The sequence below is a fragment of the Kogia breviceps genome, chromosome 8 (genome assembly GCF_026419965.1).
Source record: "Kogia breviceps isolate mKogBre1 chromosome 8, mKogBre1 haplotype 1, whole genome shotgun sequence".
NCBI lineage: Eukaryota > Metazoa > Chordata > Mammalia > Artiodactyla > Physeteridae > Kogia > Kogia breviceps.
The window spans coordinates 58,373,297-58,386,533 of record NC_081317.1 but is presented as its reverse complement, the minus strand read 5'-3'; the positions used below and the strand labels follow the sequence as shown (position 1 = coordinate 58,386,533).

Here is a 13,237-nt window from a genome sequence, read left to right as displayed (position 1 = left end):
GCTATCACACATGCAGCAGACCTCAAGCTTTCTCCTGAAAATAAGACTGGTTACATATTTCAAAGAAATTATTTTGATATGGAGAAAATTTACTTTGAAGTACAGGAAGCGTAGATGTAAAAGATCCCAATGTATCTTAATATTCCATTCCATTTGTTGTTTGTGTGAAATGAGGCAATACATTCTACCAGTAAGAGGTGGCATTAATCTACATGGCTTCCACTAATGTTGATTCTATTAGTATACATGGTCCTACTGCTACAAAGAGCTTCTCTAAAAGCATGAAAAAGTAGTCCTGGTCATACCTTCAAATTTGTTCTGACAAATTTGTCAGAGGGTTCAGCCAGGCCATTACTTCTGATAATATGCTCACACACTATCATATTCCACTTAAAAGCGTTTGTCACTGGGCTTCCCTGGTGGCACAGTGGTTAAGCATCTGCCTGCCAATGCAGCGGACATGGGTTCGAGCCCTGGTCCAGGAAGATCCCACATGCCGCAGAGCAACTAAGCCTGTGCACCACAACTATTGAGCCTGCTCTCTAGAGCCCGTGAGCCACAACTACTGAGCCCAGGTGCCACAACTACTGAAGCCCACATGCCTAGAGACCGTGCTCCGCAACAAGAGAAGCCACTGCAATGAGAAGCCCACGCTCACCACAACTAAAGAAAGCCTGTGCATGGCAACGAAGACCCAATGCAGCCAAAAATAAATAAATAAATATTTTTTAAAAAGTGTTTGTCATCAATTATGTTTGAAGAACGCAGTTGGGCTTCTCTGTTCCTTAACTTCCTCATCTCCAGCGGTCACCTCCTCCTTTCCATCACAGCCACCCACCCCTACAGTCACACCTTAGACCACTTAGACCACCTGTAATTTTCGACCTCAAAGCACAAATTCAAGCACACCACCCTTTGAACACCACTCTCCTCATTCTACCTTGGCTGTTCTACTAAGACTTTCAGTCCTCTTGCCTTTCAACTTTCTCCCAGCTCAGCAGTCTCCTTCTTTTCCCGTCCCTCCACCCTCCTGCTTAGACGGCCAGGCAGGCAATCTTTACTGCAGCATGCTCTGGCTTATGTCCTAGACTCCCTTGCTAATGCCTAGTCGTTGCACTCATCCAGATGAAGCTCAGTATCCATCCTTCCTGCACCTGCACGGAGAACAAGTTGGTATCACTGTAAATTCATCAACACCAACCTCGAACGAGCCCTGGCACCGCCTGCCATTCCCCCTCCTGTGTTTCTCTCATCACCTCACTGTCCCACCCTCTACAGCAATGATTTCCAATATTCTTCATCCTCCTCAGACCTCCAGCCCACTCCTTTCTCTTTCACTCTCAACAGACAGCCCCGCCTCCTACTTCATAAAGAAAAACAGAAGCTGTGAGGGAGGAAGCCCTCCATCTCACACTACCACACACTAGCTTGCATGCCTCCGCACCTGTTCTGGACTTCTTACCCCCCATACAATAGAGAACCTGGTCCTCCCTCTAGATAAAGCCAGTCCTGCCATCAGTGCTTTGGATTCTATCTCCTCTTGCATTCTCAAGAGCCTTGCAAATATCAGTTATCCCATTTCTCACTTATATGTCTAACTTCTCTTTCTCAAAAGGATCCTTCCCAGTGGTTTTTGAGAATGCTCAGATCTCTCCCATTAAGATATTCTTTGATATTACATCTCCCTTCAACTCACTCTCTCTCTCTTCCCCTTCATAGTCAAAGTTATCCAGGGATGTTATTTATACTCAACTCTCTTCATTCCTTTGTATCTCATTCACTCTTCAGCCAATCCCAGTCTGGTTTCTACCTCTGTTCTATTACCTTATCGACTCCCGCTCGGGATACCAATGAGCTGTATGTCCCTAAAACACATTTTGTCTTATTTTTTTTTTAAGCCTACAGCACTCAGTATTCTCAGGTGCTCTCCTATCCAGGTACGAACCAGCCCCGACCCTGCTTAGCTTCCGAAATCGGACAAGATCGGGCACATTAAGGGTGGTAGAGCTAGAGACTCTGTCTTATTTTTTAAAGGAATTCTGTGTTCTACGAGACATATTTTGAGCAATCCTGGACGTTCATTTTCTTTTGACCTATCTATAAAATGTAGCATCACATCCTGTCCCATATCAGCTTTGTCTTAGTTCTTTTAATGTGCAGTGCTCCTTCCTGCAACAGCATCCTCTCATATGCTGTTCCGGCAACTGCATCCTCTCAAATGCTGTTCCCTTGGTCTGAAACTGTTACCACCACAACTCCCCACTGCCCCAGCAGCTCCCAAGCCACCTTCAGACCTCATCTCAACTATCATTCCCTCTGTGCTCTTATCCATACCTCTCCTCCCACTGGGGAATGGAGGGACAGTGGGTAGTGTTGGTGATGCAAGTATTATACGTTTCTGCCTTGCTAACTGGTAGTCCCAGTCACTGAGAAAGGAAAGAACACCAGGTTTGCCAGGGAAGACCAGATGTGGTGAGTTTTAAATGCTTTGACATATCTAAGGTGGTAAACGGGAGCTAGATATATGGGTCTGGAGCTCAGTCACAAGGTCTGTACTAGGGATTGAAATTTGGCTTGAATCAGATTTCCTAAGGTTGAGGTTCTAAGACTGACCTTTGAAATCAAAAGCATCAACTTTTAATAGATGGAAGTAGGATGAGCTTACAAAGATACCAAGAAGGAATGGTGAGACAAGTAGGAGGAGAAAAATCAGTCATGTGTTATAATTTTGCATTTACTGGGTGATTATTTCACTGATGTCTAGTTCCATGACAAGATTATGAACTGCACAAGGACAGAATCCATGCCTGTTTATTCAGCACTTAACACAGTAGTCTTCATACAGTAGGTGCTCAAAATAAAGGTTACAGATGAATGGATGGATGGATGGATGGACAGACACTGGTCTAAACAAAGTTAAACAGATTACTTCATAGCAGAGCTTCTCAGCATCTTTGGCACACTAATGAAAACTAAGGGTACGTTATATTGTGTTATATTCTTAAGTTTTTCTGATCACAAAATACCTTTGATTTATAACAGTAAACATCTTTAGCTAACAATACCATTTTAGGAAACTGTGTTCAAAATGCAGTAGCAAAGCCCAAATAACAAAACAAAAAACCATGTGTTCTCAAGATTCCCAATTACACTGGCATATCTGCAAAGTCTTGCTAAAAGGATAAAATTTTGACCCTTAGTTAAATATATTTTTTAAGAGTTTCTCTATCAAATCAGATAAATTAAAGAAATATGAAGGTGAAGCATGGAAGAGCACTAAGGGAAAAAGAAAGTATTTGTGTGTTCCTCTATTCATTCAGGATCTTTGTTATAGAAATAGTGTCTTGCTTACCTAAATAAAGTTACCACATCCTCTTTAGTTGCTACTACATCTTCCTCTGGAAGCATACTCAAAATTGCAGCTTTTAAGAACACATATGTTGCCTTGAAAAGAAAAGCAGCTAGTCAGAAAGCATCCTAGGTACATGACATTGCTATCTTGCAAATCAGGAAAGACCTACAAATCTTCCAGATATCAAATATTTAAAAGAGATATCAAATATTTTTAAAAAGGAAATGAAGTCTTTTTTTTTTTTTTTTTTTTTTTGCGGTATGCGGGCCTCTCACTGCTGTGGCCTCTCCCATTGCGGAGCACAGGCTCCGGACGCGCAGGCCTAGCGGCCATGGCTCACGGGCTTAGTTGCTCCGCGGCATGTGGGATCTTCCCGGACCAGGGCACGAACCCGTGTCTCCTGCATCGGCAGGCGGATTCTCAACCACTGCGCCACCAGGGAAGCCCGGAAATGAAGTCTTATATCACCTGTTCCAAATGAGATCAAAACTTTTCACCTAATTTTGGCCATTTTCCTATTATACAACTGTAATGTTCATGGATAAGAAAATGGACAAAATGAAAGAGAGATCATTATCTCATTCCTCCCAACTTTTCACAAATGGATCAGAATTTTTTTAGAACTTTTTTTTAATTGAAGTATAGTTGATTTACAATATTACATTAGTTTCAAGTGTACAACATAGTGATTCAATATTTTTATAGATTATACAACATTTAAAGTTGTTATAAAATATTGGCTATATTCTCTGTATATTACAACCTTGTATTTTATTTATTTTATAGCTAGCAGTTTGTACCTCTTAATCTCCTTCCCCTAACTTGCCACACTTGTTAGAATGGTTATCATCAAAAAGACAACAAATAATAAGCATTGATGAGATTGTGGAGAAAAGGGAACCCTAGTATACTGTTGGTGGGAATGTAAATTGGTACAGCCACTATGGAAAACAGTATGAAGGTTCTTCAAAAAATTAAAATAGAACTACCATATGATCTAGCATTCCATTCCTGAGTATATATCCAAAGAAAAATGAAAACACTAATTCGAAAAGATATGTACATCATAACATTCATAGCAGCATTATTTACAAAAGCCAAGACATGGAAGCAACCTAAGTGTGCATCAACAGATGAATGGATAAAGAACTAATTTTTATTATTATGAAAAGTCTTGTTATCAGGACATCAAAAAGTCTACAAACAATTATCAAGACTTGATATTTAATAATTTTTATATATAAGTACAGTTCATCTTCACAGATAAAGCCTCTGTTGAAAAAGACTATTTGGATGGCTTTTAAAGCACATAGTGCTGAGGACAGTGGTTATAAACAGCAGGTACTTAATGCATACTTCCTCCTTTGATGGATCTCTAAGTTGAGAAAACAGTGTCAATATCATACTATGGAACAAACAGTCCTAAATGAAAATCATCCTGTACACTTATTAGCAAACAGATGACATTAATGAAACTGTACTTTACCTTGGACCATTTACTCTCTTTGCAAAGCAGATCTGAATAGTAATACGCCTCCCTCCAGTTTTGTTGGAATACAAAAATCCACATCAGCTCCCAATAACAGAGATGGTGAAACTGTTTCCATTCTTCTTGAACTGAAATGCATTTTCGAAATATCTCTTGTGCCTATAAGTCAATTGCATAAAGCTGATCATCCAGATATTAGACAAGTAGATAATAACCTAATGGAAAAATACATAAAACACTTTGTACAAAAAGAGCAAAATCATCACTCATTAAACCACTCAATATGACAACACGTTCCTTTCCTTACATGCAGCAATACAGTTAAATTTTGCCTCTTTATTTTAACTTTGTGAGAGGGCCATGGAACTTTATAATGTGAGAGTAGCAAAGTTCCTTTCTTAAGTAAGACGTAAAATGCAGAAGTCCTTTAAGAAAAGATTTGACAATAAATTTAGAACTTCCAGAGGGTAAAATATACCTTAAACAAAGTTAAAGGCAATGGACAGACTGGGAGAAGATATTGCTATATGCATAACGGGCAAAGGATTAACCCTTATCATACAGCAATTTTATAAAATCCTTAAAAAAAGACAAACAACTCAGTGGGAAAATTGTTTAAAGATATAAATAGGAAATTAGAGAAAAAGATATATGAGTGACAAATATACATATGAAGAAATTTTTACACTGGAAAATATAAATTAAAAAATTAGATTATCATTTTTTAACCATCACATTGGCAAAAATAAAACAGATAAATAATGACCAGAGCTGGCAAAGAGCACTGAAAACAAGTATTCTCAAATCTTTATGGGAGTTTAAATGGACTAGCCTTAAGTTAGGAGGGCAATTTGTCTGAATTTATCAAAATGCAAACATCTTTGACCTAGAAATCCTCATTATCAGAATCAATCTTATATAAATACACCTTTGCACAGAAATATACATATAATAATGTTTACAACAGCATTTTGTATAGTAGCCAAATGTCTATCAATAGTGGACTGCTTTAATAAGTACAGTATATCCATCTCATTGAATGAAACCCAGCCATCTAAAAGAATGAGAAAGATTTAGAAATACTGACCTGGAAAGAAATCCAAGATGTATTGTAAGTAGAAAAAAATCAAATCAAGGAAAAATACATGTTTGACCCCATTTGTGTAGAAGAAAATTGTTCATGAGTATATTTATATAAAAGGCTATTCACTCTTCTTCTTCAAGGGAATTAGTGAATAATTTCCTTTGATGGGGAGCACACATGTAGTACATTGGAGTGACCTTTATGCAGGGGCAAGATTCCAAAGTCAATATGTAATACTGAGATGGATAGTAGTCAAAGATTTTTGAAAGTCCCTGCCCAACTGTATATCTATATCCTACCCTGAACTGCCTCAGGCACTTCACGTGCAAATGTAGAGTACATTCAGTAATCTACTACATATCATAGAGTGCATCCACAAAATTAACTTTTGGCTTTTTAATTACATATTTTCCCTTTATTTCTGTCTAGTGCATATAGCTGGACTTGCTCATATGGAATGGGTGCACTACGCAACTCCACCATATAGACAGCCCCCTAAATGACCCCCTCAAATAAGTTACCTCTTCCACATTTCCTTTCAGCAGCTCTATCCGGCCATGATAAAACAACATGAGGGAGCCCTGCAGAGGGAGAAACAGACTGTTCAATGGTCAATCCTGGTTGATTGATTATGGCTGAAAAAGACACTTGAAATTCTAAGCATACATTTGGAAACTGCTGGAGGTAGGGTTCAAGGAGACTCTCTGCTTCCACAACATTCACTTCTCCTGTACCTAGAAATTTAACAGGAAAAGTCTCAGTCTTCACGAAATGTGGTCGACATTTATAACTATTTCTCCAAATTTCATTAAAATATAGCAAAGACCTATTCATGGAAAACATGAAAACTTAAATTTGCATTTTAATATTTGGGAAATAAAAGAAGACAAGTCTCATCTATGACTTTAGTTTAACAAAGCTCTAGGGCAAATTCTTATGAGCAGAGGTTGAAATTTTTGGTTTTAATAGCAATATTAAACTTATTTTAACCAAAAATTTAATTTTCTGCTAAAAAAAGAAATGTAATATGCTAAAAATAGATCACCTTAAACAAGCTTAACAGAATTTTTTAGCTGATAACAGATTAAGAAGAATTTGATGAAAGAATCCCTCCACCCCCTCTGCCAAATGTTACTATGAGAAATGTCACAATTTTCCACTTTTACTCAAAAAAAATGTAAATATAGACTACGATCTCTTACTGATTTTTCTAAATTTTTACTTACTTTGATGAAAGATAATCAACTTTCAATGATGTGAAATATAATCCAGTTCTTACCAAGTATCAGGGAGATATAAGTATGAAAAGCTAGTATAGTTAAGCAGCATAGTGGAGACCTCATGCTTCTTCCTAAGGCGCCTTCCCGTAACTGCAGGATGCCCAACTCCTACGGGAATTAGATGCATTTTAGAATGAGAAGAGCATGATTGAAACATCATATTCAGAGACTTTAAAATGCTAACTCATGTATCCCCACCCTCCATGAAGGTGGGGTTTATTTTTCAAGAGCTTAGAATAGTAGTAATACCTAACTAGAAACAAATTTTACATTTTAAACTAGCATAAGACAATCTCCCAAATTCTTATATCATGTGATCTTAGGGAGAGAAAAAGGTAGAGCTTATTTCATAGAAAATGCTGTATTTCTCTTATATAAATATTAATTTATTAAAACATATTGAGGATCTAAGTACAAAACGCTATGGTGGGTATGAATATATACAGTTCTACGTCTTCAAAGGTCTTTCCATCAAATACGGAAGGTAGTACATGAACACAATTTTATGGAATATGGCGAGGGCCATAAGAAAGATAAATAAATGATTCTGGAAGTTAGGAATACTTGAGCCCTGTTGGGAGAAGATAAGGGAAAGCTTTGTGGAACAGGTGACATTTATCTCAATCCTAATGGATGGAGAGGCTCTCAAGAGACATTACTTGGGAGGATGCCAGTTGGGAAGGACATCTAAAACAGACACCAGCAGAAGCATGGAAACAGAAAAGCACAGGGTCTATTTGGAGAACAACAATTTGCCCAATTTAGCAGGAACACTGGGGAAGCAAAAAGGATGGGTAGTAGGCTAGAAGCATTGGCTAGAATCAGATCCCAGGGCCCTTGAACCCATGCTATAGTTTGGACTTCATTCAAGGGGCAAGTTGGAGCTACTAAAGAAATAAGGTGGAAGATGAACAGTAGAGGGGAAGGGTAACGATGAAATACAGAGTCTGGATAGACAGGCCATATCAGGAAGGGATCACCATAAATATATAATACTCATGGAGAACCTGGACAGTGGAATAAGTGGGGGAAAAAATTACAGCTTCTTGTACTTGTTCTCATACATTTCTCAAAACCTGCTCTCTGGACTAACAGGGACAACTTTTGCAATAAGGCAACTCTGGCAATAGCATATTGAGTGTTATGATTAATCAGTGTTATACACTACAAAAACAACCACACAACTGTAACAAACAAAACTCACGGAAAACAAATTTCCTTGCTTAGTTTTATAGTGAAACTTGTAAAAACAAGGAAACCCAAAACACTGCAACTATGCTTGATCCATACAAATCATAAAATGTTAGACAGGGAAATCTAGCCTAATTTCTTGGTTTTGCAGGAAACTCTGGGATTGCAAAAATGTTAGGGAAGCATATTTTAACCTCACATGAGTACTAAAGATCCAGCAAGCAGCAATATTAGTAAAACATAAATTTTAATCCCAGAATTTAAATAACAAAGATGAAAATTTTTAACTTTCAATAGAAAAACCATCTCTTAACTCCTGAAAAATATGATCATGACCCAATGCCTCTTTATTGTTCTCTAAACAAATTGCTAGTTATGAGGACATGTTATATTTCCCTCATATTCAATAAATAACTTTTATTTTCCTCATCAAAATTAAGAAAAAATTAATTTTGTACCCTATTTCCAGAAAATCCTATAAATTCTAGTAGTCTGATAATCCGTGCTGGTAAAAGGGACAGCATCTGTAAGAAAAAATATATAAGTGTACTTATGTGTTAGTATATCTAACTGTAGATAAATGTTAAACTCTAAACAACTTAAAGTTTTAATGATTCAGTAATATGAAAAATTAGAACCAAGTTTAAACCACTAGACAACGTCTCAATCACCACATACTGCACCTAGTATAATCATTACTTGTGACTTAATTTCATTTAGTTAAGATAACACACCTAAAAAATTAAAAACAAAACAAAAAACCTGGCTTTTTCAGAATGCTCTAAAGAACGCTTCCTCCTTTCATGTGGGTTGATAAAGTCATGAGAAGATAACCCCCAGTGTCCACCTCCAAACAGTGTTTCTTTTGGCATCCTTTTCCAAAAAGCAAAAGTCTGTTGTATTCTTCATACATGCAGGCATGACCCAGAAGTAGACACCTACAGCACTACAGGGCCTCTCTGAGACATCCCTAAACAGTAGGATAAAGGGAAGTCCTCCCAGGGCAGAACTTTGAGCAGTGCCCTGGTTGTTCACTTTGCTTGGAAGGAGAAATGGCCATATATGCAATTATTTACTGATTCATGGGTGGTTGCCAATGGTTTGGTTGGATGGTCAGGGCTTTAGAAAGAACATGATAGGAAAATTGATAACAAGGAGCTCTGGGAAAGATGTATACGGACAGACCTCTCAGAATGGGCAAAAAGTGTGAAGATATTTGTGTCCTATGTGAATGTTCACCAAAGGCTGACCTCAGCAGAGGAAGATTTTAGTAATCCAGTGGATAGGGTGATTCATTTTGTGGACACTAGCCAGCCTCTCTCCTCAGCCAACTCCGTCATCAACCAATGGGCTCATGAACAAAGTGGCCACGGTAGCGTATACACATATGCATGGGATTCCCTTTACCACTTAATTTTCTCACCAATTCCAGTCAAACCTTAATAAAATATCAAAATATCTAAATAATAGCAATTGGACAGATATCTACTCAAACCCTTCATCTACCCCAGAGCTTCATCATCCCTCAAACTATATTTGTTCCCTCACCTATTTTCAATTTCAGAGCCACCATTGCTATAGCAATAATATTTCTGATGTGGAAATGGAACTGAATTTCAAGCTCCTTATTACCAAAAAATGTTACTAGTCCATTCAGAGAGCTGCATGCTTCCCTTATTATACAATCGAAAACTACTCTGAGCATGTGAAGAACTTTACAGCATATTCTGGCCAAAGCCCCCACTGGTTCACAGCACAAGAAAACTGATCCTACTGTAGCCACTTGCCAACCAAACCCAGGTAGTGGTTCACGGTGAGGTTCAAATGCAGTAGCAGAGGCATTGAAAACCTAAGGTTCTTTTACAAAAGATTCTGGTTGCTTTCTGATCACTTACCAAATTAAAGGCCCCTATTCCAAGCTTGACGCCACCTTCAAACTCATAGAAGAATTGCTGCTCAACTTTGTTCTTCTGAATTACATGCAGGATAGAAAGACATTCTCTGGATTGAAGAAAACAGTTATACTGTACATTTACTATGACACTGAAAACTAATTTTAAGTCAAATTTTGCATTTACATACCATAAGATAAATGTCATTAGCCAAAATACTAGAGAATTTTTAAGTGGATGATGCTGTGCTGAGTTTACTTTTTCTTTTTTTAGTTTGCCGATATTTTATTTTATTTTTAAAAACATCTTTATTGGAGTATAATTGCTTCACAATGCTGTGCTAGTTTCTGTTGTACAACAAAGTGAGTCAGCCATATGCATACATATGTCCCCATATCCCCTCCCTCTTGAGCCTCCCTCCCATGCTCCCTATCCCACCCCTCTACTGGGTAATCATCATTAAGGAAAAATGACACACTCATTTCTACACTGTTTATCAGGACCAATCTTTCTGGGCTTAAAGCAAAAGAGGGTTCAAATATCAGCAAGCATGACTCAGGAGCCATAGGACCGCAGGACTGTGATCTCACAGTTTCCCACCAACGTGTTACAGGAGACTTCCTAGGAATGCTCATTCTCTCAGCTGTTGCACACACTTCAGCAACCTACCTTCCACTGAGTAACTGAGGTGCTACTGACAAAAAGACTTGAATTTCAGCATGATCACCATGGTTTCAAATAGACCAAAATAAAACTCACAACGAGGAAAGATTGAAAGAGGAAAGCAAGCTCGATCACAATTACCTGCAACTGTCCTCTTATTTTTCCCTCTTCCATCCAAGCCAATCTTTCTGATTTCTCACTTTAATTACTTTTCTATGCGTTTTCCCCTTTCCCTTCACATCTTTGAAAGCAAATACTTAATCAGAGAAATAGAGACGAAAACAATGACAAAGATGTAAAAATTGGCAATAACCAGAAATTGCTTATCAAATTGACAGATAGATTTTTTTAAAGGTAATAATAGCCAGATATAATGTATCACCTGGTGTGATACAATTATAAATCATGCAACTTCACTTATGATGTATTCTAGCCAAATGCATCTAACTTGAATCTAATTTCCAGTTTACAGGAAATATAAGGGGCTACAGGAATGCTATGGACTGAACTATATTTCCCCCAAATTCACATGTTGAAGCTCTAATCCCCCCGCCCAGCGTGACTGTATTTGAAGACAGAGATTTTAGGAAGTAATTAAGGATAAATGAGGTCATAAGGGTGGGGTCCTCCTCTGATAAGATTGGTGGCCTTATAGGAGTAAGGTCTCTCATTGCCATGTGAGGACACAGTGAGAAGGTGGCTGTCTGCAAGCCAGGAAGAGAGTCCTCACCAGAACCTGATCATGCTGGTAGCCAGATCTTGGACTTTCATCCTCCAGAACTGTGAAGAAATAAATTTCTGTTGCTTATGCCATCCAGTGTATGATATTTTGTTATGGCAGTCTGAGCTGACTATGACATGGAACAAGCTAAATGAAAACTCAAGGAAGCCACCAAACAAATCTGTGCATATCCTGCAGGACAAGTGGGTTGGGCTTTTCAACAACTCTCATGAATATAGAGACTCTTCTAGAATAAGATGTATTTAATGAACATAAGCATTGGATGCTCAAGACAGTCTTGGGTTAGATCCTGGTGCTGACATTCCAGCAGTAAAAGAGATTTGGGACCAACAGGCAAAATTTGAAGATGGATTGAGTATTACATGAAATGAAGACTTGTTGACACAAAAAAGTAAAGATCAGTAACTGAAAAAAATAGTACATACAATGTGATCTCATTTTGGTTTAAAAAATATATATCTTTAGATATATGTATAAAATATTCTGAAAGAATATATACTAAGGTATTAACAGCCATAATTACTGGATGATAAGTATATGGGTTGTGTGTGTATTTTAATATTTGCTCATCCACGTTTTCCTATTTTCCAAAATATATATGCCACTTTTGTGATAAAAACCATTATTTTAATTTTTTAAATGGAAAACCAGTGCTGGCAAAGGTAAGAACAAATAGACACATTTATTTATTTATGGTAGAATGGTAGTTATAGTAAAGAGGCTGGCAACCTATTGGAACATAGCCACACCCACTTACTTATAGTCTATGGCTGTTTACACCTTGCGGTCATAGAGTTGAGTAGTTGGGACAGAGATCTTCTGTCCCACAAGCCTAAACACTTACTGTCTGGCATTTTAAGAAAAAGTTTGCCAATCCAATTATTCTTCAGAATAATTTTGCAATATATATCAGAAATCTTACACACATGCATACCTTTGAACCAACAAATCTAATTTTATTCTAAGGAAATAGCATGGATACACACAAAACTTGACCTATAAGGAAAGATACTGTATTACTACCTATAATAAAAATTTATAAACAAACTAAATAGGCAACAACCGGAAATTGGTTACGAAGACAGCTGCATGCTTGCATACATTTATACATACACATGTAGTATATCCACATAGTGGAATACTATAGAGCCCTTAAAAGCCATGATGAATTAAAAATACTTAATGACCTAAAATTTTCCGACATGAAGTGAAAAAGGAAATTTCAAAATGACACAAAGCATATAATTTCACTGTATAAAAAGATAATTATATATGCTTATATACATGCATAAAAATTCAAATGTTGAAATATCAACAGGATGGCAGGATATGCATATTATGTTCAGTTATTTTCTGTGTAAATGTTCTATTTGCTGATAATAGATGATTATTACAAAATGCTCAAATAATATGGAGAAAGCCTAAGTGTCCCTACACAATCATCCCACAGAGAGACGGTCACTGTTAACAGCCTGGTACATAATTTTCTAGTTGTTTTCATGCTTTACTAAGAATGCAATCTTTAGAAAACACAAATGGGATCA

The 13,237-nt window shown here is 37.4% G+C and overlaps 1 protein-coding gene across 5 annotated transcripts in view; it reads right to left on the bottom strand.

The window, feature by feature from the left end:
- The window catches only part of TTC39B (tetratricopeptide repeat domain 39B), a 134,858-nt gene that overhangs the window by 19,919 nt on the left and 101,702 nt on the right, over positions 1-13,237 (bottom strand). For all 5 annotated transcript variants that reach the window (XM_067041478.1, XM_059072943.2, XM_067041477.1 and 2 more), the window contains 7 exons: positions 10,292-10,397; positions 8,855-8,920; positions 7,205-7,313; positions 6,592-6,659; positions 6,447-6,506; positions 4,839-5,000; positions 3,353-3,444 (listed from right to left, as the gene is read on the bottom strand). In XM_067041478.1, coding sequence (XP_066897579.1) covers positions 3,353-3,444; positions 4,839-5,000; positions 6,447-6,506; positions 6,592-6,659; positions 7,205-7,313; positions 8,855-8,920; positions 10,292-10,397 — 663 coding nt within the window. The remainder of the gene's footprint in view (positions 1-3,352; positions 3,445-4,838; positions 5,001-6,446; positions 6,507-6,591; positions 6,660-7,204; positions 7,314-8,854; positions 8,921-10,291; positions 10,398-13,237) is intronic.